The sequence below is a fragment of the Electrophorus electricus genome, chromosome 11, assembly GCF_013358815.1.
Source record: "Electrophorus electricus isolate fEleEle1 chromosome 11, fEleEle1.pri, whole genome shotgun sequence".
NCBI lineage: Eukaryota > Metazoa > Chordata > Actinopteri > Gymnotiformes > Gymnotidae > Electrophorus > Electrophorus electricus.
In genome coordinates this window covers 8,883,981-8,910,321 of record NC_049545.1, presented here as the reverse complement: position 1 = coordinate 8,910,321, position 26,341 = coordinate 8,883,981, and the positions used below count along the sequence as shown (strand labels likewise).

Here is a 26,341-nt window from a genome sequence, read left to right as displayed (position 1 = left end):
TCCTGGCTGTACCGTTCAGAGCGGCTGTGCAACAGCGCAGGAGGATGTTGATGCAATTGATTTCATGAACAGGGTTTCCGAGGCTTTAAAGGGGAGAAGGGTGAACCAGGCTTGCCAGGCCTGGATGGGCTGGATGCCCCGTGCCCTGTGGTATGGTGCTCCTCTCTCTCTACATGCTTTCCTTTGCATGCTAGCTCACTTCTGTTGCACCCCAATGTAACATAATGAAAGAAAGACTCAAAAGTAGTAATGTTGTAGGGAAATATGCTGGTTTGGTCAATTCTGAAAAAAGTTAGGCATGGCTGTAATCAAGAAATTGTTGCATGTCTTATTGTGTAGTAATTTTGACACTATAGCCAATAAAACCTTATGCAAATTTCACGATTTGATTAAGAAAAAAAAACATTCACCACAGTTCTCTACAGGTAAAAGACACCTTTGCTACTTGTGCTGTTATAACAGTTAGTGAACCTGATCTTTATAATATGGTGAGGTGAAAAGTTAATAAAAATGGCTTGTAAAAGACTTCTTAGAAAATGAATGATCTCACAATATTACACAATATCTCACAATAATATATTCTAACTTTAACACATGACTGCATGGATGCCATATTTTAGTAACAGCAACATCCATATACAGTTTTATTGCACCCTCTCATATGTACTTACACTATTTCCTACATCTAACCCTAATTAGCCACTGACCGTTCATCCATCTGAGGCATAAACAAGTCATTTTGGCCTGGCACGTCATAGGACATGGGCTTAGCAGAAGCATGCATTATTGGAAATATTTAAGTATAGTTAACCCTATATTAAAGTATAGTTCCTCACTCTCTCATCAAAAATGTTTTAGATCACATTTTTAACATGTTTAGGCCTAATTTTAAGCATTTTTGTAGCTCTGTGCCTCTGTGTCCATCTATATAATTGAAACAGTTATTAGCCAAAAAGACATGTTACCCTGTGATGTAAAGTGAATACTCAGAGCAGTCTGAGCTAGGAAAATGGCTTTCTCACCAATAACAAAGGTAAAACTGGAGGTTATTTCATATCATTCAAGATGTCATGATAATTATAGCATTAATTATAAATGCTACTGCTTATGTGGTTGCTGGTACATTTAGCATGTACATGTCTCCAGATGTAAAGTTATTGAATTTGGGTGGGTTTATTTCTTTTCCAGGGTGACGATGGTCTGCCTGTACCAGGGTGTTGGAATAAAGTAAGTAGTTTGGGATGATCTAAGTCAATGCAGCGGCTTTGGAGTGGTGCAGGATCTGACTACTAATCCATCCATTACTGAATTAAAATATACATGAGAAATGGAGGTGTACTTTAAAAACTGTTGTGTTACAAGCATTATAATTTTATTGTATGCCAAAAATACTTTTTGATAAAAGCAATTTGGGGTAAAAGATTTGGTTTACTTGTCTGTTATTAAAATATATTTTAATTTTGGAAGATATCATTTAATGATAAATTGTACAAATTAGCAAATTTGATCACTGAATTTTGTGATATTTCCTTTTTAACATGAAATGATTGAACTAATGACACTATATTGAAGTTTTATTTTTGTATTTTAATGTCATTGTATTTTGAAAAAAAAGTAATTCTACCCTATAAAAATCTTCTTACCTCCATTTGTCTCATGCTTAAAATAATGTGTGTTCCCTCTGCTTCTTGTTTTGCAGTGACGTTAATTCTGGAATGCCTTGTTTTATTGTACATAGAATATTTATTTTTGTACTTTGCTCTTTTATATGATGAGAAAATGCAGAAAACCATAAAAATACTGGCAGGACATTTGTACAGATTGTTTATTTTTATTACCAGTAATATTTTTTATGTAATGGATTTTATACTGTGTCCGTGCATTATGTCAATATGTTTTGATTAAGGAGGTAATATACTGTGGCAGCATATGCATGATATTTGTGCATCATGTTAACTGATACATGCCTATTAACTTATTGTATAAATTGTGTTTGGTGAGTTGTAACAGACCATGCTGCACTGAGCAGTGGAGCTGTAATTATGAAGAGGCCTTCCATGGGGATAATCCTCATTTCTGAGATAGAAATGGACAATTTATTTTATATACCACCCATCAAAGAAACACTGTAATCCCGAATGTTTACTCGAAACTACAAGGACTTGTTTTTAAAAAATGTGCATACCAGATGCCTCATCAAAATCTTGAGATTGCTAGATTGCTATAACAATTTATATGATTCTCAATGCATAAATTATTTGTATTTTTATAAGCACGTTCAGTAAACATTTTAGCCTTTTTCAGAGGGTTCTCTTTAAGAATCGTTAAAGTCCAAAGTTCAAAGGAGTTAAAAGAATTAACACAGCAATTGTTGGGCATGTTTAAGAGGATTCTCTCTCTCTCTTTCTTTCTCTGTCAATCTCTCTCACTCTCGATCTCTTTTTCTATGCAAAAGGTTTCATGCATTATTTTGCCTTCATAGATCTTGATATGTAGATGCATAACTTAGCAAATACAAGTCCTTGCAACTATTATGTCACTGGACAACTATTACGTCTTTATTTTGGATGCCCTTGCCACATTAGAATACTGCCAAAGCCACATTACATATCTGACTGATGCTTATGAAGTCTTCCTCTAATTTATATCATGTGTATATTGCTGCTCATGAGGAATGAAGAAAGGAAAAGCCAAGAAACATTCGGACTTTACATACTGAAAACCTTATACATGCCATTCTCATCCTATAGTGTGTCAGGGTTATAAGGAGGGCCCCTAGCTAATGTTTGTTTTATGTTGTGTTTTGTTATTGTTTGCCTTGTGTTGAAGTGATTTGATTGATTGCTGCTGCTTACCATGAAAATATCTGTCTGGGTTGCATTTTGCCTGTCATTGAGATTGACTACGGTGTGTGTTAATAATCTGCTTCAGTAAACTCATCATCAGGCTGTAATACCTCATACTTACACTAATGCACCTACCCTGCCACAGTAGTCACGAAAAAATTGCAAGGATGTCAGAAAATCTACATGAACATCAAACGAAAATAAATAGTTGTTAAGCTTTTACTGTTTTAAAGTTGTTTGTTCAAAGTTTATTCAGTCAGTCAAAATAACCACAATGTACAAATGAATTAACACTTCAACCACTTTTAATATCTTGCAATACCTCAAGATATTACCTCTTTTGGCCTCTTTTGTGTATATTGTGTTCTATAACTAACTTGTGTTTGTATCATTCTAACTTACACCTCGTGAGTGGAATGAGTGGAATAAATTCACAGGATGAGTGTATTGTGTGAACATAGAATTGTATTTCGATGTTCTGAAATATTAAGTTAAATTTCAAGCATAATTTCTGAAGGTTTCTAAATCTATTAAGTATAGTAAAACATGAATATCACTGGAATGACTTGTCTTTATTTTATTGAAAGGGTCAGAATCCTTTCCAGCTGGCTAAGAAGTAATATCAAGAGGCTCACCTGGTCCTGGTGAGTCTTGGTTCTATGCTATACAAGGAAACTTGAAGAGGTTTTAGAAGATCTTTGAGTTCAGCTCTGTGGTAGCTGTTTCATGAATGTTCCAGAAGGCTAAAGCAAGCCCTGTCTAACTGGGAGGCTCCACATGGTGGCACAGGTGAACAGACTTGACTTTGGCAGGTGTTGACTATGGTAGGTCTACAAGTAGGCAAGCAGGACTACAGATAGTACAGATAGTATGCCATTTTTCTGGTGAGGACTTCATGGGAAAAATGGCTGTAACACAAACAATCTGTTATTTCTCTAGATTTTATACACATTAATTTCTTTTTATTTCACTATGTGAAAAAAACATGAACGTTTTTATAGCATTTTATTATTTTTCCTATTTTTCCTTCTTTTATTTTTGACACCAGTAACTGTGATCCAAGAATTCAGTGCAGCTCCCTGAACGTCATCTCAGTGTTCATGTGTTTCCAGACTAAGAAAAAAACACAAATCTTTTGATGATTCCTGATTTCACTGCCTATTGTCACTGCCTTTTGTTAATCTGAGAGTGGCAGGGAGAATGCAGATTCACTGTGTATGATGTCACTTACAGATAGACTCATATCACACTCAACTGTTTGTTAATGTATATAAGAAATGCAAACTCTTTCATAGTAAACTCTTTCATAATATATTAATAAACTTAAATTATCTACATATTTAATATCAAATATGATAGACACTTTTTTTAACAAAGCTTTAACATTAACAGTATATAGACTTCATAAATTGTTATTGGTATTTACATTTGTAGAATACATATTACTGTTTTGTAAATTTTGCTGTTCATGTGACCTATCACGGCATGAGATAATGTTCTAAACATACGATTTTTTTCTGTGCAGCTAAACTTTGTTGATTGCTTTTTGAACAATATCTCCACTGTCTATGAAATATAAGTTTTACTATTAATTCAGTTCAAAAATACTAGTTCAGTCTACTGGCTGCATGAAGTAGGTGCTTGTTATTTTCATTGTTAGTGATCCTCTGAAACTGTTTTTGAAAGACGTTTTTGACAGTTTACTTTTTTATGTGGAAGGCCAAAGTGGAGCCACAGGTCAAATTGAGAGACTGAACAGCTGTGGGTGCAGCAAGCACAACATCCTATTTTTAGTTGTCCAGTAAAAGTCAAAACCACAGATTCATGTAAGGTGCACATGTAGATACAGTATAACTTATGGCATTATCACTTCAATCAAAGTTTGAAATTGGAAATATTCTTCACTTTTCAAAACATCACTGTGACCTGATTGAAAGTGTGAAAGCTGATGAGGTGTTACAGCACTCCTGTTTGTGTTGATAGATTAATGCACAGAAGCATTCCTGATGTCATACTGTATTTTGATGGCTGTCTTCAGCCTGTTCAAGACTACAACCAGTGTACACATTTAGCATTTGTTATAAAATAAGTGATCATTTTAGACTTGCATCTTCTAAATACTTTGCTAATTTAATTGCATGTTATTTGTAACACAGAGTACAGTGTTTTTTTTCATTTAAAACAACTCAGTTCATAACCTACTATAATAACACCAGCAAAGCAAAGTTGTTGTTTTTTCTTGTAATTTAACTTCATGGTCAGATATTGTAGGAAACCAATTAGTGACATCATCAGTAATATCAAATATAATATTTTGGAGCACTGTATTATAAACAGTGCGGTCAACACTCCAATCAGTGCAGTCAGTATTACAGTTAATTACAATTAATTTTGTTACCTGCACTACATGCTTAAAACAGTTTTACTGGTTGTTGCTGCTATATATTTCTGCCCTAAAACTAATCTTCATGCAAGATTATTCAGTTTTATGTGCAAATGTTTAATGTACTGGTTTTCTCATTTGATGCAACAACTCTTCCTGTAAAATATAAAAGAAGTATCTTCCTGTAAAATACAATGCACAATTTTCCTGTCCACCCCCCCCTCCAATTTTTACCATTTAAGATGGTCATAATCCACTTAAGCACGTTATGAAGTGATCATATTATTTTATGCACGCCAGTGTATTTCAATATTTTTTGACTGTTGATTTTGCACATTGAATGGGGTGTGATATTTTGCTATGTCTCAGATCTGATTGCAATGTTTGTACTGTATGTCATTTTTAAAACAGAACATTTCCCTAATGACTCAACCTGTACAGTGTCTTGATCTTGTCCTTTGTACAGTGTACTCTTTAGAAAATGTGTACAGTAGGCTACCTATCAGTGTAGTTTAACACTAAGCATATATTAAAAACTAGAAAGGTCTGGTCAGTGATATTTTTAAATATTTTGTAGGTTCTTTGTAGTGTTTTAATCACAGCTGTGTTGAACATATGATAGGGTGAATCCAGGTAACAGAAAACATTGGATGAGAATTTGAGGTCTTTTGTGGGAGAGTATAGATCACTATGTCTAAGAGTTTCCAAAATGCTTTGTAGCATATGATATAGGGGAAAAAAAACATTGCATTATAACATGCAGTTGCATTTTTTATTTATATAGAAAATGCCCAATTAAATTGCATGTGTCTTCCTTCACAAAGCAAGCTGTCCTAATTTATGTATAAAGAGAGCTTTGGCTCACACACTGTTTAAAGGGGCCGATTTATTTGTGTATATTTGTTTTCCTTTTTGTACAGTGTATTGTATTGTATTTCTTTTGTGAAAAAAGTGCCACTTTTTATCTGAATTCACCCTCTGTGGCTGAAATTGTATGAGGGGTACACTCTTAAAGAGGTTTTCCGTTGCAACCGCTGCCAAGTCTTTTGTGGGCAACATGAACTAGACTTGACAGTTGTAGACTTGGATGCCAGTCATTGTTCGATTCATTCTGATTTATTTGTATCCATATTTCACAACACATCATTATTCATCATTATTCAAGACATCATAAGGGGTTTATGGAAAGCATGCAAGATGCACAGAGGGAGGCATTAAACTACAGTTTATCATACATTTACTTTAATATCAAACTGACTAACTGAAACTAGCTGAAAATGGATACAAGGGCATTTATATATTACAATATATTTTAATATTATATAATGTCAGGAACAATCACTTGCATGTTGATATGTTTTTAATGCACTAACCAGCTCACCTAAAAATCTCACTAATCTGTATTTTGTTGGACATGGAAAGCTTCCTGGTTTTAATTTCATTTTCTTTTGTAGTTCAAAAATTGAGATGTTAAGCTGTATTAGTGCATATTCTTTTTTTTTTCTTTTTTTTTTTCCATTGTGGGTTACCAAAACTCACCCAAACCCAAAAGTTAACTTGTCTGATTTTATGCTCAAAATGTAAACTCTAATGTATTTTCAACATTTATATATTTTTGACATGTAGCTAATTTTCCCCATTAAGTTATTCAGTAATTTACCCTGTTCTATAATACAATGATGACAATGTCATTCAATAAATAGTTAAGGAAAAATTTGGAATGGGTGTATTTTTTTCTGAGCATTAAATATGGCTTTTTCTTATTAAAATTCATCGTGGCTGTACATGTTTCTTCTCGTTTTATTGAGTTATTACTACGTCTCGAAACGACCTCATACCGTGTACCGAGTCCAACACTGGAGTCTCGTTCAGATAAGGATTATGCGTCATCTTGTCTTCTCTATATGAACTTGCAATATCAATTTAATGACAATAGAGGGCTCTGTGCAGCGATCGTCTGCAATTATTCCACGTTATTTCAAGTGTGAAGCTTCAACTGGTTGCCAGACATTCTGAGAGCAGTGTAGTAGTTCCTGTTACATCTTACCCGTGGATGAACCGACTGTGTTCTTCCATAGCTGTAGAAGAATGAACGAAATCACTTAAATATTTCAAGAGAAAGTGGGAGTTAACAGGGCACGCCAAAACACGGTAAGTAATTTGTCTATGTCTATTGTTCGGCAAGCACTTGAACATTTAAATAAGCCTTTTTCGGTACTTCGGTACCAACATTATTGACTGCTTAAGCTGACTGCCTTACTGCCAGTTTGTTTACTAGAGTCATGTCTTGTGCTCACAAATGCGATTCAAAAATATTCAAAATATTTCATATCAAAAATGTCAAATTTCCATCACCCGTAGTTAGTGAATATTTAAATAAACGGTCTCATATTATTCATACAGTACTCATCCATTCTTTATCAGTTTTGTTTCAAAATAATGAAACCCTAATTTGCACAAGCTTTTAAATGTGAACAGCTTTATGTTGTTCACCAAAAATGTGCATAGAAGAAGAAGTGTTTCGTGACAAAAATTCCACATAACCTTTTTTAAAAATTATTTATTTATTTTTTAGGAATATATATATATATATATATATATATATATATATATATATATATATATATATATATATAGGCCTGTTAAAGCTGTTGCTGTGGAAGATACTGTATCTGCCATCTGGCTGGATCCAAGTCCGTGGCCATACTCTTAGGTAATTTGACAGACAAAAGGCCTCTCTATGGTGTCAAGTCACTTTATGGTCATGGGGAATGGTTCAATCAAAACCCCTCGATTGGAGGAAACATGCTTGCCCTCCAGTATCAAAGAGGTATCATCGTGGGAGTCAGCAGAGCACCTCAAACTGAGGATCATGCACCTGGAGGAGGAGCTTACCCGTCGAGACCAGGAGATCCGTGCCCAGGAGCAGCAGTTGCAGAGACTTCAGAGGGAAGTGGCCAAAAAGGTGTCCCAGATCGACAAGCTCCAGGACGCAATTGGCTACAACAGCCTGGGCCGCTCACCACCTACCCTGGCCAGGCACAGTCGCCGGCTGCTCAGCGTTATCAACCAGGGCTCTACGCGCTTCCACCGGGTGGCTGTGGAAGTGCACCGCCGCCTCAAGGCCAAGGAGGGCGTGTCAGCTGAGCCCACATCAGGGCATTTCTGTGACAGTCGCAAGGCCCATCCCATGTCTGTAGAGAGAGCACACATCCGCAAAGACTCGGGGTGAGTGCGCGCAAGACAGACACTGCACAAGCAGTTGTTCTATCATGTTTGAGCTATGTGGCTTTGTTTCTTTATTCAAGTCACTGTACAATACAGTGACTCTCTTGGAGAGGGGAAAGAGTAGAATGCTTCTCTCAAGACTTTGTAGTGTCTTCCTCCAAGAGCAGGCTTTCAAAGGACAGATTACCATAACACACTGTGAAGGGGATGGAGAGACACTGGAGAATACAAAGCATGGGGCATCTGTATGCATGGGTTGGATCATTACTGTTTTAATTAAACAGGCTGTACAAATCCCTCTAATTCATTCATAAGTTCCATTTTAGGCTAATGGAGAGACCTTGTTCTTTCAGATGTGGTAATGAGAGACCACACTAGTGCAGAAAAGAGAAATCAGTCCAGTGTAAGCACCCATGTGTGATACTCTGGGGCCTCATCTGTAAAATTGTGGATGCCTTTTTAAAGCACAAGTTCTTTTTATATTTTTTTTAATTTAGGCACTGTGCATGTCACAGTGTTTAGTATTTGAAACATGATTAACTTGATCCTAATCTTGAAAAATAACCTGTTCTGGATATGAAGACAAGAATGAGCACCAATGTTTTCCCTATTAAAAATAATTGATATAACTATTAATATATCAGTAGTTGGTGCTGATAGTGTAAGCACATCACAACCAAATGTTTCCAACCTTCCATGAAACATGACATATACTTTGGTGACACTATAGTTGTACTGAAAAACTGCTGCTAAAATATAACATTTTTATAAACACAACATTATGACCTTAACAACCAGGATGTCTTATTAATAGATAAAGGATTGATTGAGTATCCTGCCAGAGAACATACATTATTACATATTTTGTTGTCCCTGGTTTTTAGGAACTCTAAAATGGGCAGATGTACTGTCTATTTATGCTAACCAATACTAATATGTTTTCCATTGCACATGTTCTGTCTTCCAGCACCAAGAAACTGATCAATGAAGCCATCATGAACAATGACTTTCTGATGAAGCTCGAGCCTCAACACATGCGAGAGATGGTGGATTGCATGTATGAAAAGATCTACATCGCCAATCAACTGGTCATCCAAGAAGGAGAACCTGGAAACTACCTCTATGTGCTTGCAGGTCTTCCCTGTTTTTTCTACACCAGGCACCTTTCATTATACATTACTTTCAAAATGCCCCTAACCATTATAATCCTGGACTTTTGGGTGTATGTATGTACAGAGGGCTTGTTGGAGGTGATGCAGAATGGGAAACTCCTCGGTCAAATGCGACCTGGAACAGCCTTTGGAGAGTTGGCTATTCTCTACAACTGCAAGAGGACTGCCACTGTTAAAGGTGAATGCCTGGCTCAGGGAATGCATCTCCAATGAACTCATTATTGGCTTGTATCATTTGTTCTTGTGTTACGGCTCTTTATTTGGTGAAGAGTTGAGGGATTTTGCATCAGACAAGATATTGGCAGACTAAATTTATAATCAGTTGAGAATGTTACCTATAGGACAGAGTTTAAGATAAAAATGGTCAAAATTAATATATATAAATAATATAGATCCAATGTTTCTATATTTGATGCATCTTTATTTATAGTTAAATTCACTATTTGTCAGCAGATATTTTTTACAAAATCAGTTAAAACTGAAAAATGCCTTTTGCTAATATTCAATACCTTCAGAATAGTATTTGGTAGGAACACCTTTTGCTGCATTAACAGCTGTTGTGGCACTATTCTACCACCTTTGCATATTGTTTTGGAGTGAGTTATGCACATTCTTATTGACAGAATTGCTCCTGGTTGTTCAGGTTGCTTGAACGATATTAATGGATGACAATTTTCAAATAGTACCAGATTCTTGATTAGACTGAGATCTGGAGTTTGATCTGGACGTGCTACCACGGACTACAGCCCACCTGTCGCCAGGTGCCCAGGGAGAGCCCCTGAGGCAGTCCTCCTCCAGGGCTTTGGGCTGAGCCTTCCAGTGATCATGGCCTGTTCTCAGGAGCGGGAGAACACAGGCTACTACATCGCTAGCCAGGGACCTAGCCAGCTCCACCGGACCATATACATAACGGTTCCAGTGGAGCCCTTGGCCTCTGTGGTCCCAGCTTGGTAGCCCTAGGCCCCCCCAAGAAATTCCAGGGAGCATTCCCCTCCTTGGCTGGAGCCTCCAGTCTCCTCTAGTCTGGCCACGAGCTCTGGTCATGGTCCTCCTTCAAACATCCAGTGATCCAGGCAACGGCTTGTGATGTCAGCAATAGAAGCCTCTTGTGCACATCCCTGTGAGAAGTCTGTTTGACGCCAAGAGAGTAAGCGTCCTGTGGCGGTCAGACTTTCTGTAACAGCCCGAGTGCTGCAGGGTGAGGAGCAGGACACACAGACTCCCTCCACGGAGATAGACGTTTATTACATGAACACGAATAACAAACACAGTGGCACATGGTCAAACACAACTTACAAACATAATGTGCAACATGATCGAGCAAAGACCGACAAAGAGACACACTCTCACATTGGCTTAAATACAGACAAACATAACAATAAACCACGTACAGGTGTGTGCTAACAAGGAGGACGTGGTTACAAATAAGACAGTGAATTTCCACTGCACGCGGTGGGCCATACCACGTGAACAGTGCATTCCGTGACTTTTTTTGCGCTACCAAATCCAGAGATCATAAAATTCTCATGATAATTTAGTGGAGTGTTTTTAGTGATACAAATTACTTGAGCTTTGTAATAAGACTAATGTTCTTAATTTGTTACAGTATTTTGTTTTTGTTTGTTTAAAAAGCTAAAATTGTTAATATGCTTGTGCCAAAAGAGTAGCATTGTAATGATTGCATCATTTCAGAGAAATGCAAGTCTGGGTCATGTGAAATTAGGCTCAGCACAGTGTTCACTATGCAGTGCACTTAAAAAGAAGTATTTACTGGGAGATGACTTCTTGTTTGTTCTGTTATTTTAGCTGTGACTCAGTCCTACATCTGGGCTTTGGACCGGCAGACATTTCAGAGTATCATGATGAGATCCACTCAGGCCAGACATGAGGAGTATTTCAGCTTCCTGCGCAGGTGCACTTACGTGACATACATACATACAGACTTGTGTATGTTGGCAACTACTGCCAAGAGTGAACACTCCCATGCACACACACAAGCACCTGCTTATGTGGACTCTGATGTAGAGAATAGTATGATCAACAAAAATTATTTCAGCATTTCTTAGTCATAGAAAGTGCAGAGTGTACAGTATTTTGCTTTTCAGAGTAGTAATGACCTTTTTCTTTAGTGTGTCTTTATTGAAGGACCTGCCAGAGGAGAAACTTGCTAAAATTGTTGACTGTCTAGAAATTGTAAGTGTTTGAGAGCCTTATATTTTGGCCTTTTCTGTGTGTCAATGGTATAATGTGCTCTCCATATGGGCTTGTAAGCTTTAACTTGGCTGTTTCATCTCAATTATAGGATTACTTTAATAAAGGGGAATACATTATTCGTGAGGGTGAGGAAGGAAACACTTTCTTCATTATTGCTAAAGGAGAGGTAAAAGTTTCTATAAAGAATAAAAAATAAAGAATACTTTATTTATTAAAAAAAGAGCACTTTATTTATAAAAATAAAGAATATTTCAAAAAAATTCTAGACATCTATTTTTGTATATAAAATGCTCCTGGCATATTCTGTTGAAGTGCCTGTCTTCATAGCCTCAAAAACCATCTGAACATTGACCGTAATGATACATAGCTTATTTACATGTGCAGTACATATGGTACACACACACATTGTACATTGAGCAAATTTGATGTACAGTTTTATTTATGAAGTCTGTTTATTGTTGGGACAGGTTTTAGTAACACAGAGCACAGAGGGCTATTCTGAGCCTCAGGAGATTAAGATTTTGGGAGTGGGAGATTACTTTGGAGAAAAAGCTCTTATAAGGTTTGGACCATTCTTTATTTCCTTGTTTTTAAGATTGGTTTAATACACTCTTCTGAGACCTGCTTAGTTTTCCATTTATTTGCATGTTCCATTGTGGAGAGTTGTTTTTGGAGCACAGCTGTGGGTGTGTGGTGGAACGCTGGTCATCTGAGAATTCATTTTCTCATACTGAGCCATTGTCTAGGACCACAGTTATACCATCTGAGCTGAGGAAAACTAGGGAAATTCCAAACAAAGTTTTCAGATTTCTGCAGTTCTTTGCCAACTTGAAAGGGATATATATTGTATGAGAAGTTTTGACTTCAGTGCTTTTCTTTTTAATTCATCTTCCAGTGAGGATGTTCGTTCAGCTAACATAGTTGCAATGGAGAATGACACACAATGTTTGGTAGTGGACCGAGAGTAAGTGATCAAAATGATCACACTTCATTCCTATACATCCACTTTTTATTGAGCACAGTCCCTTATCAGTGTCCTCTGTCCTCTCACAGTAATTTCAACCAGATGGTGGGGACATATGAGGAGCTGCAGGCGTATCTGCAAGAGTATGTGGAGCAGCTATCAATAAGTGATGAGAGGAGGAATGCAGTGTAAGCACAATATTTACACACATTCGAACATGCACCAGATTATATTCAAACAAAGATGACAGTAATGCCAGGTTTAGCAGAAGCTGTGAACGCATGCCTGCTTTTAGTGTGTTCGCTAGGCACTAGAATCATCCTCTGGCCCAAAATAGTGCTTTTACATACTTATTTTCATCAAACATTGAACATGCTAGCTGCATTTAAATAGCCTTTGTGTAACCTTAAAGCATTTTACATTGTCATTGTCATACAATGCCCTTCAAGTAATAAAAGTACTGTTGCTAGGGAACATTGTTTTAACTTTAAATTTTTCACCAAGGCCCAAAACGAACATGTGCTTAAACACAGGTCAGTATAGTATTCTCCTCAGCTGGTCCTAATTATGCCTGAGGCTCACTAGGGGTTGTGGCCCTGCAGGACCCAGTCTCCTCTCTGCGTGCAAGGCCCCAAAGCAGCTGAGCTGCACTGCCTGCATGAGAAGGCAGCACAGTTGTGCAGCACCTCCTTCCTAAAGGAGCTGCAAGTCGTGGTCACACTGGGCATGGGGGGTTTCGGCCGAGTGGAGCTGGTGAGTCCTCCAGTAGCACCTCACACTGGACTAGCACCAGTGGCAAAGACAGGTTGCAACTTTTTTTGTGCTCATCCACCTCTGAAAGTCCCAAACTCTGATGTAAACAAGGGATGTAAGTGTTAATTCACTTCTATGGGTTATTGTGCTTCAGGACAGGTTGGTTGGTTTTGTAAAATGTGTTACAGTTGAGTCTGTGTTTGTATTACATCTCAGGTGAAACTTAAAAATGAAGATACCACTTTTGCTTTAAAGTGTATTAAGAAGAAGCACATTGTGGACACTAGGCAGCAAGAGCATATCTACTCAGAGAAGAACATTCTGTTACAGGCCAACTGCAACTTCATTGTGAGGTCAGTCAAATTGCTTATGCCTGCTACTGCTCTCAGTTGTTAATGTATTAGCAGAAAAAGAACACTGAACTAATATTCATGATCAAGTAGCTTTTAGCTAAACTCTCATTTTGTTAATAAGCTTTTGTTTATAAGCAATTCAATTATAAGGCTATTAATCATTCCTAAATTATTTTAAAAGATGCTAATAATGATAGCCCTTTTCTTTAGTCATGATTAAGTCAGTTATAGTATACATGAATTACACCATTAATACTGAATGTTGATTTCCCTTAGCTGATACAAATATAGGGGACTTTTTTTGAAGGTCACAAAATAGTATAAGACACCATTAACCTTACAACACACTATGTATTGTTATTTTAAAAGGCTAAAATAGCCCCAGTGTACATTTAAGTGTAAAGGGTGGCAGACGGGGGTGGAAGAGGCTTTGCAGAGTTGCTAAGAAACACTCTGAAAAATCCCATGCTCCATTTACTCTTGTACTAGAGTGTACTTTAGCTGGATATTTGGTACCAGCTTGCTGACATTTCAAGACAAAAGGCACGAAATAGACAAATTACTGTCTGCAACTGAATTGGACTTTTCTGTGCACTTCTATATTCTGCTTCAAAACAATAATTAACTTTGCTCATTTTCAAACACAAGAATGTGTTTTGACTGAAACTAGTTTCGATTTTCCAGATTATTCCGGACATTTCGAAATCACAGATATGTGTATATGCTGCTTGAGGTGTGTCTTGGTGGAGAGTTATGGAGCATACTTAGGGACATGTGAGTGTAGGTCATTTTTGCCTCATTATAGCCAACATTTTATGGCAGAAATAGCAGAACTGGTTATAATAACAGTTACTTGGAGTAACTGTTCAGTTATTTAATATTTCTAATTAATTGATGTCTGAAATATTTTGTGGGATACTAATGAAATTTAATTAATTCTAATGTTTTCATATCTAATGTGATTTAGGAGCTTCTTTGAGGAGGCCACTGCACGATTTTGTACTGGTTGTGTATTGGAGGCCTTTGATTACCTACATGGAATGGGAATTGTTTATCGAGACCTAAAACCAGAAAATCTACTCTTGGATGCAGAGGGCTATGTCAAAATGGTCCTTTTAATATTATTACTCCATTTAATAAATACCTTATGCTCTTTCACCATATCTTCCACCAAATATCATAAACTAATTGTTAAGGTGATCTTGCATTGGAATGTAGTCATATGTGCCAAACACATTCCACTTGTCTTCCTTTGTGGCATTACAGACTGATTTTGGTTTTGCTAAGAGAATTGGCTTGGGGAAGAAAACCTGGACATTCTGTGGAACTCCAGAGTATGTGGCACCTGAGGTCATTATGAATAAGGGCCATGACTTTGGCGCTGACTGCTGGTCCCTAGGCATCCTGATTTTTGAGCTGCTCACTGGCAGGTAAGTATGGTACTGGGAATTGTCCCAGAACATCCTTCAAGACTATGCAGCCAGTCTTCCATTGAGATATCTAAACTGATAGCTGAGTATGTATATTCCTGTCCTATGGAGTATAGTGCACACTTATATACTGTGCTTACTACACTCTCTGCTCCAGCTCAATGAGCATATTTGGCTGAACAATTATGGTCTTTTGGTGCCACGCCAAACATTAAACTGTCTTTTAGAGCATGTTCTGAGCCATGACCTCTCAAAGAGTCATGTAATCAGGCTGATGGGATTGTGAGTGATTACCTGGACAAAGGTTTTGTGATATAATGCCTTATGCCTGTATTTACATAAAAGTGAGTGTGTTGGGTATAGAGAATTTAAAATGTAGCAATCAAGCTCAATGGTTTCTTCTTTTCCTGTTGTAATCCACATATGTGCTGCCATTGGTGCTTTTGCACCTATTATTAATTTGAAGCACTCTTATACTGAATGTGTCAGCTTTAATAACCATGATATATGTCCCCTGTGGCATATATGCTAAGGCAGCATAGGGCATCTTTATCCATGATAGAAAACATAAAGTTGTCTTAATGTCATGTAAATCCACCTTTCCTCCCAGCCCTCCTTTCTCAGGGTCCGATCCTATCAAGATCTACACTATGGTGCTTCATGGCATAGAGAAGGTGGACATGCCTAAGAGGATCAGCAAGCGCCCAGAGGACCTTATCAGGAGGCTCTGCAAGTATGTCTCTATCTAACACCTCAGTGTGGATTTAGTGTGCCATCTGGTGTACCACAAAATACATCATCATACCACATCACTTCAACACTAGTAAAGACACAGATTATTTTATGCTTGGAAAATCTGTTGGTCCTTTTGCAGGAGGGTTCAGATAAAAGCTATACAGATCAACCTCTTCATCATCTGACCCATACAAGGATATTTCAGGCTTATTTTAATGCTGAAATAGCTGAGCCATATAGCACATAACTAAGGATAACTGATACAGGCTTGTCCAGCATTGTAGCCTTTACTAAGAAAATTTGGACCTTATGGAAGAATCACACTAGGCAGAGCACACTTGGAGCATTCAGTTCATCTATCTAGAAATTGCTTTGTGACATCAGAACAGGTGCTTATGATAATATTTTGGACTAATTAATTATGTACCCATCAAAGCTATTATAAATATAAAAAACCCCAACTTATTAGAATGCAGTAGAACTGGGCTACACCAATTGGCAATCCTGTGTATCCCTTTATATATAAAATGTATAAAGATGTCAGTATATGTTTGAGTTGAATAACATAACATACGTACAGTGGCACTTGAAAATGACAGTGTGACATTTTTTAAAGCAAGATTGAGATGTGGATGTGGGAACACAAAAATGTTTATTCAAAATATACAAGAGAAAAAAAGTACTTTTTAATAAAGGCATGACAATTAGCTTTCTCTAGGCTCTAAGCTTCTAGGGACATTCAGTGCAAAGCATTGAACTTGGGCACCTGTGGGAATTAAATAGGAAGTGAAATAAACAAGCAATAGGTGCAAGAGATGATCTAATAAACAAGTGATTGATATTGGCAGAGTGGTTGAGTTTTGTTATTGACATGTGAGTAGCAAAGAAAAAGTTTATATAGTGCTTTTTACAACATCTGTTGTCACAAAGCAGCTTTATATATGCCTGGGTCTTAGCCCCTATAGAGCAAGCCAAAAGCTGAGAGGAAAAAAACTCTCCAAAGGGGGAATCCAATCCTACTCTGGTTGAAACCTGCAGCATGATGACATGGATGAAGTGAACAAAAATGACAACAACTAGGAATAATGGTCACAGCAAGAGGGGGGATTATACTGACATTATAGTCTCCAATTCTGAAGTGTGACATGGCAATAGTGTGTCAATGTCCAGGGCTAGGTCTAGAGGAAGGTCAGCTCGGAAAGGTCAAGGCTTTTTTTCGTTAGGCACGCAGTAGTGAACAACCTCGTGGTTATAGGGATTGGTCCAGGGACAGGGTAGGGAGGCTCAATTTCGGTTGAATTCCACCTTAAACAGCAGTGATATCTCAGAAAGAAAAGAGAGGTGGGTAGTATATGGATGTATATTAGTAGATATACAAAGCAATGCATATGTAGACAGTACATATCATTGATCATTGGCTAGAAGATTAAGCAATATAGTTATGATCAAATTCACTTTAAGGAATGGAGGCATATCAGAGTCCAATTCTGAGGAAGGGTACTTAATCCGAAATTGGGGTGTGGAGGAAGGAACAGCTTTGAGAAAGGATAGAACCAGAGAATAAGATGGGAAAATGGAGAGAAGAGGGTAAACAATACAGAGTAAATAGTCACTATGGCAAAGAATGTGGCAGCATAATACTTAAAAAGAGGTGTACAGGTCAGAATGACTTGACAATATCATTGCATGAGCACCGTATGCTAGCCAAAGGCTTGTGCCAACAGGTAAGTGTTCAAGCGAGTCTTAAATATTGAGTGTGTCTAAATCCTGTACTGAGATAGGAAGCGTATTCCATAATTGGGTTGTCTTATATGAGAAAACTCAGCTACCTGCTATGACTTTTTTTATTCAAGGAACAGTCAGCAAGCCAGGACCCTGTGAGTAAGGGGTATGTGCAGGGTTATTTGGTTCAGTAAGTTCTTTAAGATGCTGAGGGGCTAATCTTTTCAGAGGCAGTGAACAAGCCAAGGGTGACAGTAGCATGAGGAAGAAACCTTGATAGGAACCAAGACTCAAAGAGAGTGCCCATCCGTCTTTGGCTGAAAACAATCACCAAAATAATAACAATTTTAAGAGACAAATAAATAAAAAATGGAAAAAAACAAGCAATTAATGTCTAGTCCAACTTTCTGGAGGTCCTAGTCATGTCCCAAAGGTGTGCATGTGTCTGAAACCCATCCCATAAGAGAACGTCTATTAAGGGCAACGGAGAAGTAGTTGGCTAGGGTGGTAGGCTACAGGAGCAGACATGGGGGGGTGGTAGGAGTAGCCATGGAAGCTGGGACGGGTTGAGGGTCAGTAACATCATGAGAGCAGGGGTAGGTGTACCTCGGCAGAAAGAGAGACTAGATTATTAGGCATGTCCAGCTATGAGGGTGTGTAAATTAGGGAACTATAATTAAGGAACTCCAGCAGATCTAGATATGGCAGCACAGCTAAAAGGATAGAGCCAGAAGGAAACACAGGCATGAGGGCACCCTGGAACATCAACACTCCGCCACTCTCAGTCAACAAACTAGCAAATACTAGTCTGGAAAGAAAATCTGCAAATTCTTTAACGAAAATAAATAGGGACCAGGGACCAAATATTGTAATAAAAAAGAAAGTATTTACTTTTTTGGAGGTAGGTGCGTATACCACTCTTAGATTAAGTATTTAAAAGGATCATGTTTATGGCCTTTTAGTAATGTTTAAGTTACGATTGTATAGTATAACCACATCTCTGCCACAGCCATGGATTATGATAGTAACAGATTCATTAAGGGCTATAAAACCCTTCAGTTTGACTCACTTTTTGGTTAGGCACAATGCATTATAGTTATTGTCTTTAATAATATCATTCACGATGAGTGCTTTAGATGCCAACAAATGATTGGTGCTGTGTGATTGGTGGCTGAATATCAGCTGGGGAGAGATAGACAGAAATGCTAGACACTCGCTGCACTGGTCAGCCTTACAGTGTGGCTTAAATATTAATTAAAATGAACAATAATATTATGTGCTGCACTTGAATAGCATAGTTATCAAAGAAATTATTTAAATTTAAATAATAGTTTAAACTCACTCTAGCCAAACTAAGGTATTGTGTTTGTCATTGTTATTATTGTGTTATCCCTTTGCTCTGCTTCACCATAATCAAGCTTCCACTCTGTCCCTTTTTGTCTCTAGGCTCAGTCCAGCAGAAAGACTTGGCAATAAGAAGAATGGCATCACTGACATCAAAAAACACAAGTAGGTCATTTCCTACCTAGCAAAACCATGACTTATTGACGAGATTATTAAGAAGATGTCATAGTATTTGGTGTGATTATTGGGCCCTAAAACTTTATTTTCCAGCTCACATATTTTCATTGGAACACTTTGCTTTAAGTGTCTTTTTGATGTAACCAAAGCATATTATAGCACTCAGTCAGAACCCAATTAAAGAGTGTGTCCTGATTCCCAGATAGTGTGCTGTTCAGCCTATTCTGACTCAGCTCCAGCTCTCCTTCCTGCTGTTTGTCCTAACACAATGGGCCACAGACAGAACCATTCTCTAAATTAGCCTCTCTGAGGCAGAATTTGCAAAATCAGACCAAGAGCACATTCACAAGGGGAACAATTAGTGGGCAGAATGAGACTTGCAGCTGTTGCCATCTTCAGCAGAGCAGCAGAGCTACACACAGCACGATGACATGTGATGCACTTGGCTGGTCTTCAGGTGACCATCCGAGTGAAGGAGCCTGAAATACATACACTGTGTTTATGCTCTATGGGCAAATCCATGTCATTTGGTTATGTGCTGCACATTTGTGTTAAAATGGTGCTATGAGTGTTAGTGGTTCATGTAGTAATGTTAAATGATAATGGTGAAAAAAAAGGTACACTGGCCCAGTATCCTTGGTATCAAACAAAATTATGCATTGAATATTACGGTGATTAGAACACATTCTCTTGATGTGGACTGCTGATTACCTCTCATGAATATGTATGTTCAGCTCAGTGGAGAATGTATACTTTGATGAGTGATGTTAAGTGTTGTACACTGCCTGAGGGCCATATTTTAGTGTTGTACCTATCATGTGCATGTGTGGGTTAGGATCTATGCATAATCACTTATTCCATGCTGTATGGATGCCATTTATCATCAGAATGTTCTATACGATTTCTATAAATTTCTTTGAATGAACTTTATGGCACTCATGTGTTTTAATACAAACAATAATTTTTCAGTCATTGGCCTGTTAATAACTTGAGTGGTGTGTGCACTACAGTGTGAATATTTTATATCTCCTTCATTGTCAGGTGGTTTCAGGGTTTCAACTGGGAGGGACTGAGACAGTGGAAACTGTTGTCTCCACTGAAGAGAGAGGTGAAGCATTTCAGTCCATTAATGTCCAAATCTACTGGATTTTCCGTCCTGGCTTGATCTTCAGAATTCCCTGTTTTAAGTGTTCTCAAAAGTGGAAAGGGTCTGTGCAATCTTGCCTTCGCTGAATATGAATCTGTTGCTTTATTCCGCTTAGCTGAAGGGGCCTCTGGATCACAGTCATTTTGACATGTTTCCCCCTGAGATTGAGGAACCTCCAGATGAACTTTCTGGTTGGGATAAAGACTTCTAAATGTCTGCTGTTCTTCACACATAACCACAAACCCCTCTTCAACCTGGTTTAATGAATTTGTGCAGCTGGCAAATGATATTGAACAAAAAAACAAAGGAGAGACCATGGTGAAGAGTAAAATAAAACTGAAAATAAAAGGGGCATGTGCATCAGAGATGACTTTGCTACCTTAAAGAGTTTTCATATTGTCACTGCATGGATGATGAAAAAATGCTATGATAGATGAAGCAGAAATGCTTGTGGTGTGGTATACACACATCCAACAGTGCCAGAAAGTGTCAGGAATAGCTCCAATGGCAGACACATATTGCTGACAAAATAAAGGCTCAGATGAACCAAATCTTGGTAAAAAATGATAAAAATGGACTACTGCTTTAACAAGTGCATAAAGTACTTTATTGAATTGTACTTTATTTGAATAAGGTGAAAATCATGTCCGATTATTGTTTGGGGTTGTAAAAGAGAATTACAAGTACTAAACCATTGCCTCAGTTTAGTTATGAGATGGGTCTTATTTTTTCAGTAGTCATTTTTATAATGATTTTTTAAACTTGGAAGCCAAATCAGTGTGTCTGGATAGTCTGTCAGTTATAGTGTTATTTTCATTATGTAACCATCTTCAACTGACTATTGATTTTATCTTCCTAGAATTTGTGTGTATCTTGTAATGGTTAAAAACAAACTCCTGAAGGTATATGGGTCTTTAAGAAAAATAATTATTAAGATGATAAATGTATTTTATTTGTAAAATAGGCTATACAGGAAATGAGTAGTTTATTACAAGATTAATATAAAGGATATGTTCTTTAAAAATGTAGTGTCTCATAACTTATGAATAGTGCTTTATACTGAATCAAAAATATATTGATCACTGTTTATATGTTTTGCTGTGCTAAAATGCATAGCCATAGCAACAGAATTGTTTATTAATAATAAAAATAATAAACATTCCAATGCCTGCTTTGTGTCACATTGTATGTTGTATCTCTCTAATTTAATTTTACTCAGTAATTATTCTGATCATCTAAACAAGGTTCAATATGTGGCTGTGCAATGATATGCATTAATATGTAACTTCTCCCCTGTATCTATTTTGGCTTTTGTACTCTTGTTTCTGCCATTGCCCTCTCTTTACTTGAATATGTTCTATTTGAATCTGAGGGACAGTCTTGACACTGCAAGTTGCTTAACATTTCATACTTTAATGAACCAACAATGCCCTCTACTGATCAAATGCAGGAGTCACAATCAGTGCAAAGCCTAAGCCAAAGAGCTGATCCATGGATACCAGTATGTTTTAGTGCCAGACTGTTGAAATAGTGCGAAAAGAAAAAAACTAAAGTTTGCATGACTCGTGGTGTACCTCTAAATTGTTTTGAGAACGTGATTTCATTCATGTGTAATTTTATGTTTGGTGCTGTGGAATATGGTTTTTTGTGGAGCAGAGTGCATCTATAGAGCTCTGTTGGGCCTTAACATGCAATGTATTATCTACCTAAACCTACAATTCACTGAAACTGACATTCTGATATAACTGTTATTTCCTATATATTGGTAATATTTGTACTAGATATATTGTTTTTTATATACCGTCTTCCACTTTAAACTGAATTTAGATATGGGAAGACATGGGAGTGAAATAGCCAGAAATCTGGAAGGTTCAACAGGAGTGGAGGAGTCATATTTCACTTGCTTGGGGGTAAGCAATGTCTAGCTAAAACCCTTTAGCCCCTGATCTGGGTGATGAGTGATGAGAAGGTCAAACTGCCCAGGTTTCAAATGGTAGGGATGTCCCAAGCTCATATGCATTGAGAAACAATGTCATCTTAGATTAAGCCAGCACAAGAATGTACAAACTACATGTGTAGAGAAACATGCAGTGGCTGTCCATCGAGACAATTTAACAGCATGTGCATATGTATTTGACATGATAACTTGCTTACCTTGTCTTTCAGAAAGTAATAGAGCTTGGCTGGGAGAAGCAGTCACTAGAGGGAGACAAAGATCTAAAAAAAAATGCTGTCTATTTACAAGGTTTGTAAGGTAAGATTTGTATATACAGACGTTCATATTGGTTGAAGTAAATGTTGTATATGTGACCTTGTTGTCGCCACCAGAATTTTGACCTAGTCCACATGCCGTCCACATATTTACACTATTTCAGCTTTAAAAAAAATACCACTTAATTCACTTGGTGAGTAAGGGTTTTCTAAAGCTATTTAGTTAATATCTCAAGTATGTTTGAAGCATGACCAGGACAGAGGTGCACAGAGTGGGGCCCTGGAAGACTGAATTAGGAAGTGATTTTACGGTTACACAGATCAGTGTTACACTTTATTCTGTGTGTGTTATATACAACCTGTTTGCCTGAGAGTAAGAATTCATTAGCCTCAATCTCAATGCCGTATGTCAGATATTTGAGGTAAGGCTTGTTTAACTATAAGACAGAGCTTGACTCTTAGTTTGGACATAGCACATATTTGGTTTGATTTGGCTCAGCTCAATCCACTATTCAAACACTAGGTTTTACCTCTTCCAAATCATCATTGCAGATCCAGGGTCTAGGCAGTTTTTGAAGGAGACTTGCTTTAATCTGCTTGGTGGACTTCTGTCTGCTTGGTGGACTTCTGGGAAGGTGACCATGGTACCTCATTACCTGCAGTAGAATATGAATAATAGGGTTATTAAAGGTAAGTGTGCACATTCCTTTGGGTTTCCTTTTTGTTCTGAGTGCCCACTGCTGTTGCTATGGAGCTGTAAATGAACAGAATGAGTGTGTCCTTTGGGGCAGCATGCCCATGTTGTGGCTAGATATTAATCAGCAGGCATATTCTCAGAATTCTTGTGGAGGAGGTGATAGGACCTTGTTTTCTCCCTCTTTGAAATACCAAAGGCAGTCTATAGCTGGACATCAGCTAGGATGTGTATGTGTGTGTGTGTGTGTGTGTGTGTGTGTTTGTGTGTGTGTGTGTGTATGTGCATGTGTGTGCGCGTACGTAGTGTGTGTTTTAGACTGATGTGGGATAATCTTATCACATTTCTGGAAAACCCATCCAACAGGACAGCCATTACAGAGGAGTGCCAAGAAGCAGGGGTGAGCTGCTTCTGTTGTCATCCATTAAATATATCGCTTCTCTGCCATCGTACTTCTGTTCAATGAACCAATCGATATTAATGATCAGAGATTGCTCTTTCTGAAAAAGGATTCTCAAGCAAACTGTGTTTAGAAAAAATTGCTTCCTATTAGTCATTCAGGGTATATTTGTATATTTATGTCTGAGATGATGATAATGGTATCGTCATCCAAATACATCTGTCATTCCTGTAGATTCTGTGTGTTTTCTTGGATGCCTGACCTGTATTAACAGGTTCACAGAAGTCTCGAGGGGGGGGGCATAAAAAAGCATATACTTATATCTCACTGAAGCACAAGAATGCCTAGCTATAAATCATTAAACTCTAGAACATTCCACTATATTTTACTGACCTGTTCCTCTGCTTTGTGCTTTTGGTATCTCCAGATGCAGAGGCCATGGTTTTATGACATATTTTATGAGTCTATTGTGTTGAAGCTGCTGGAATGTGGGGAGCGTGTTCCAGCTGTTCTGCAGCCCCCTCTGCACACTTTCACTGGCCATGAAGAAAACTGTGAGATTATCTATCCTTCCCATGTTTGGATAGTGACTGTACCTGTGTGGTACTGATCTCCTGATAATGCCCACCAAATAGATAAAAATATACTAGTTACTGATTGACACCTAAAATATAATTTACGCATATTGTAAAACAGATGAATTACCACTCTTTGCCAAGCAAGAGCACAATTTCAAGATTATTTCAACTGTAAGATGTCTTCTTCTGCAGTGTCACCAAACTTTTTAGTAATGTTGAGCTATATGGATTCAAATAATGGATTTAGTCTATACTTATATATAGTTGTAGCCTATCCAGGAAAAGGTGAAAGATATTCAGGAGTGCTGTGCCTAGATTGGTGTCAACTGAGTTATGCTGAATTATTACAAGATTTTTTAGTGTAGGATTACACTTAATATGAGTGTGGGAAAACAGCCTTTTTTAAATTAAAGTGGTTTTCACTGAAACCATAGACACCAAAAAAGGCATAAGTATTTTGTAATTAGCAACCTTCTCCTGCTGCTAGAGAGATCTTTGGCTGTACTATATCCATGTGTATGAGGTGCTGATTATATCCATCCTTAGCTCATGTGGGCTGTTTTTGGGCTTCAGAGGGAGACCCAAGTGTACTACTTCCTCTTCAGGATAATGCTCTTGTCCTTTTGTGATTCTGTTGACTTTCAGTCACATGATGGCCTGGAGTTCTTATTATCAAAAATGTGGATTACTTTAAATAAATATAAAGTAATATTTAAACCAGCTAAATGTAAACATACTATAACTTCTTCTTTGTTGTTTAATATGCTCAAGATTTAATATGCTCAAGTGCAATCCTGGACCTAATCCCTCTCATTGTTTCCCAAAGTGGCGTTCATCACTGCCCTCATGCACACACAGTATCCATTTTCCAAGTCAAAAAAGGGATGTCAAGGTCAATTTTTTTTTTTTTAATTATTTTTACAACAGCCATTGTCACAAAGCAGATTTACACATGTCCGAGTCCACGCCCCCAGAGCCAAGGGCAACAGTGGCAAGGAAAAACTCCCAAGACTAAAAAGGGGGCCCATCCTCCTCTGTCCGACACTACAATAATAACAATGTAAAGAATAAAGAGCAGAATAATTAGTGAGAGAGAAAAAAAAATAGAAATCAAGAAATAAGCAATGCATGTTTATTCCAGTTTTCTAGAAGTCCTAGCCTGGTTCCAATGTCGTGCGTGTCCGAAAACCATCTTACAGGAGAACATACAGGAGTCAGCTGAGATGGGTTGATGCTCAGTAACAACATAACATCAGACATCAAACTTGTGACAAAAGAAGGGTAAAGTGACATCATAACATCCCAGTTTACCATAACTCTCAATGCCCATGGACCCCCAGATATACACCTTTACCCAAGATGGGAAGTAGTTAATAAACTGCCTGACTATACAGTTTTCAACCTAGCCTAAAATATTGAGACTCTTTCTGTGTCTAAAACATTTACAGGGAGTTTATTCAACATTATAGGAGGTTTATAGGAAAAAGCTCTGCCCCCCGCGGTAGATTTTCTTATTGTTAGTACGAGTAAAGAGCCTGCACCTTTTGATCTAAGCAGGCATGGTGAGTTGGAATGCACTAGGAGTTCACTAAGGTACTGTGGGGCAAGACCATTCATTGCTTTGTAGGTTATTAGAAGTATTTTATAATCAATACAAAATTTTACTGGGAGCCAATGTAATTTTTCCAAGATAGGAATAATGTGATCAAACTTTCTAGTTCTAGTAAGAACTCTGGCTGCTGCATTTTGAGCAAGCTGGAGCTTAGGCACTTAGTGGTGCAAACAGATAATAAGGCATTACAGTAGTCCATTCTTGAAGTGATAAATGCATGGACTAGCTTTTCTGCATCATGTGAAGAGAGTATGTTCCTAATCTTTGCAATGTTCCTGAGGTGGAGAAAGATGGTCCTAGAAATATTATTTACATGAACTTTGAACGAGAGACTGGAATCCATAATCACTCCAACATCTTTAATTGTTGAAGATGTGA

General features: G+C 37.6%; 2 protein-coding genes across 14 annotated transcripts in view; both read left to right on the top strand.

Annotated features, from left to right (window-relative positions):
- The window catches only part of col13a1 (collagen, type XIII, alpha 1), a 75,369-nt gene extending 68,419 nt beyond the window's left edge, over nt 1–6,950 (top strand). For 11 of the 13 annotated variants that reach the window (XM_035531742.1, XM_035531738.1, XM_035531745.1 and 8 more), the window contains 2 exons: nt 1,189–1,227; nt 3,434–6,950. In XM_035531742.1, the coding sequence (XP_035387635.1) occupies nt 1,189–1,227; nt 3,434–3,466 (72 nt within the window). In that variant the 3' untranslated portion in view covers nt 3,467–6,950. Of the gene's footprint in view, nt 1–72; nt 327–1,188; nt 1,228–1,699; nt 3,403–3,433 lie in introns of those variants that run through there. The other 2 variants (XM_035531743.1, XM_035531739.1) reach the window with 2 other exon arrangements.
- Nucleotides 6,951–7,866: 916 nt separating this feature from the next.
- On the top strand, nt 7,867–21,633 carry LOC113585394 (cGMP-dependent protein kinase 2). Its single transcript, XM_035531791.1, has 18 exons — nt 7,867–8,457; nt 9,425–9,591; nt 9,694–9,807; nt 11,436–11,541; nt 11,759–11,822; nt 11,932–12,009; nt 12,311–12,405; nt 12,739–12,807; nt 12,897–12,995; nt 13,410–13,560; nt 13,777–13,913; nt 14,598–14,687; nt 14,881–15,022; nt 15,180–15,343; nt 15,954–16,076; nt 19,247–19,309; nt 20,363–20,429; nt 20,584–21,633. Exons 1-18 carry the CDS (start codon nt 7,970–7,972, stop codon nt 20,677–20,679), a joined length of 2,313 nt encoding a protein of 770 aa, XP_035387684.1. The 5' UTR covers nt 7,867–7,969; the 3' UTR covers nt 20,680–21,633.
- The last annotated feature ends 4,708 nt before the right edge of the window (nt 21,634–26,341 follow it).

Coding starts and splice junctions, on each gene's coding strand:
- LOC113585394 (XM_035531791.1), top strand. CDS start 7,970: ATGGTGTCAAGTCACTTTATGGTCATGGGGAATGGTTCAATCAAAACC. Junction 9,592..9,693: donor CTACCTCTATGTGCTTGCAG/GTCTTCCCTGTT, acceptor ATGTATGTACAG/AGGGCTTGTTGGAGGTGATG. Junction 13,914..14,597: donor AACTGCAACTTCATTGTGAG/GTCAGTCAAATT, acceptor TCGATTTTCCAG/ATTATTCCGGACATTTCGAA.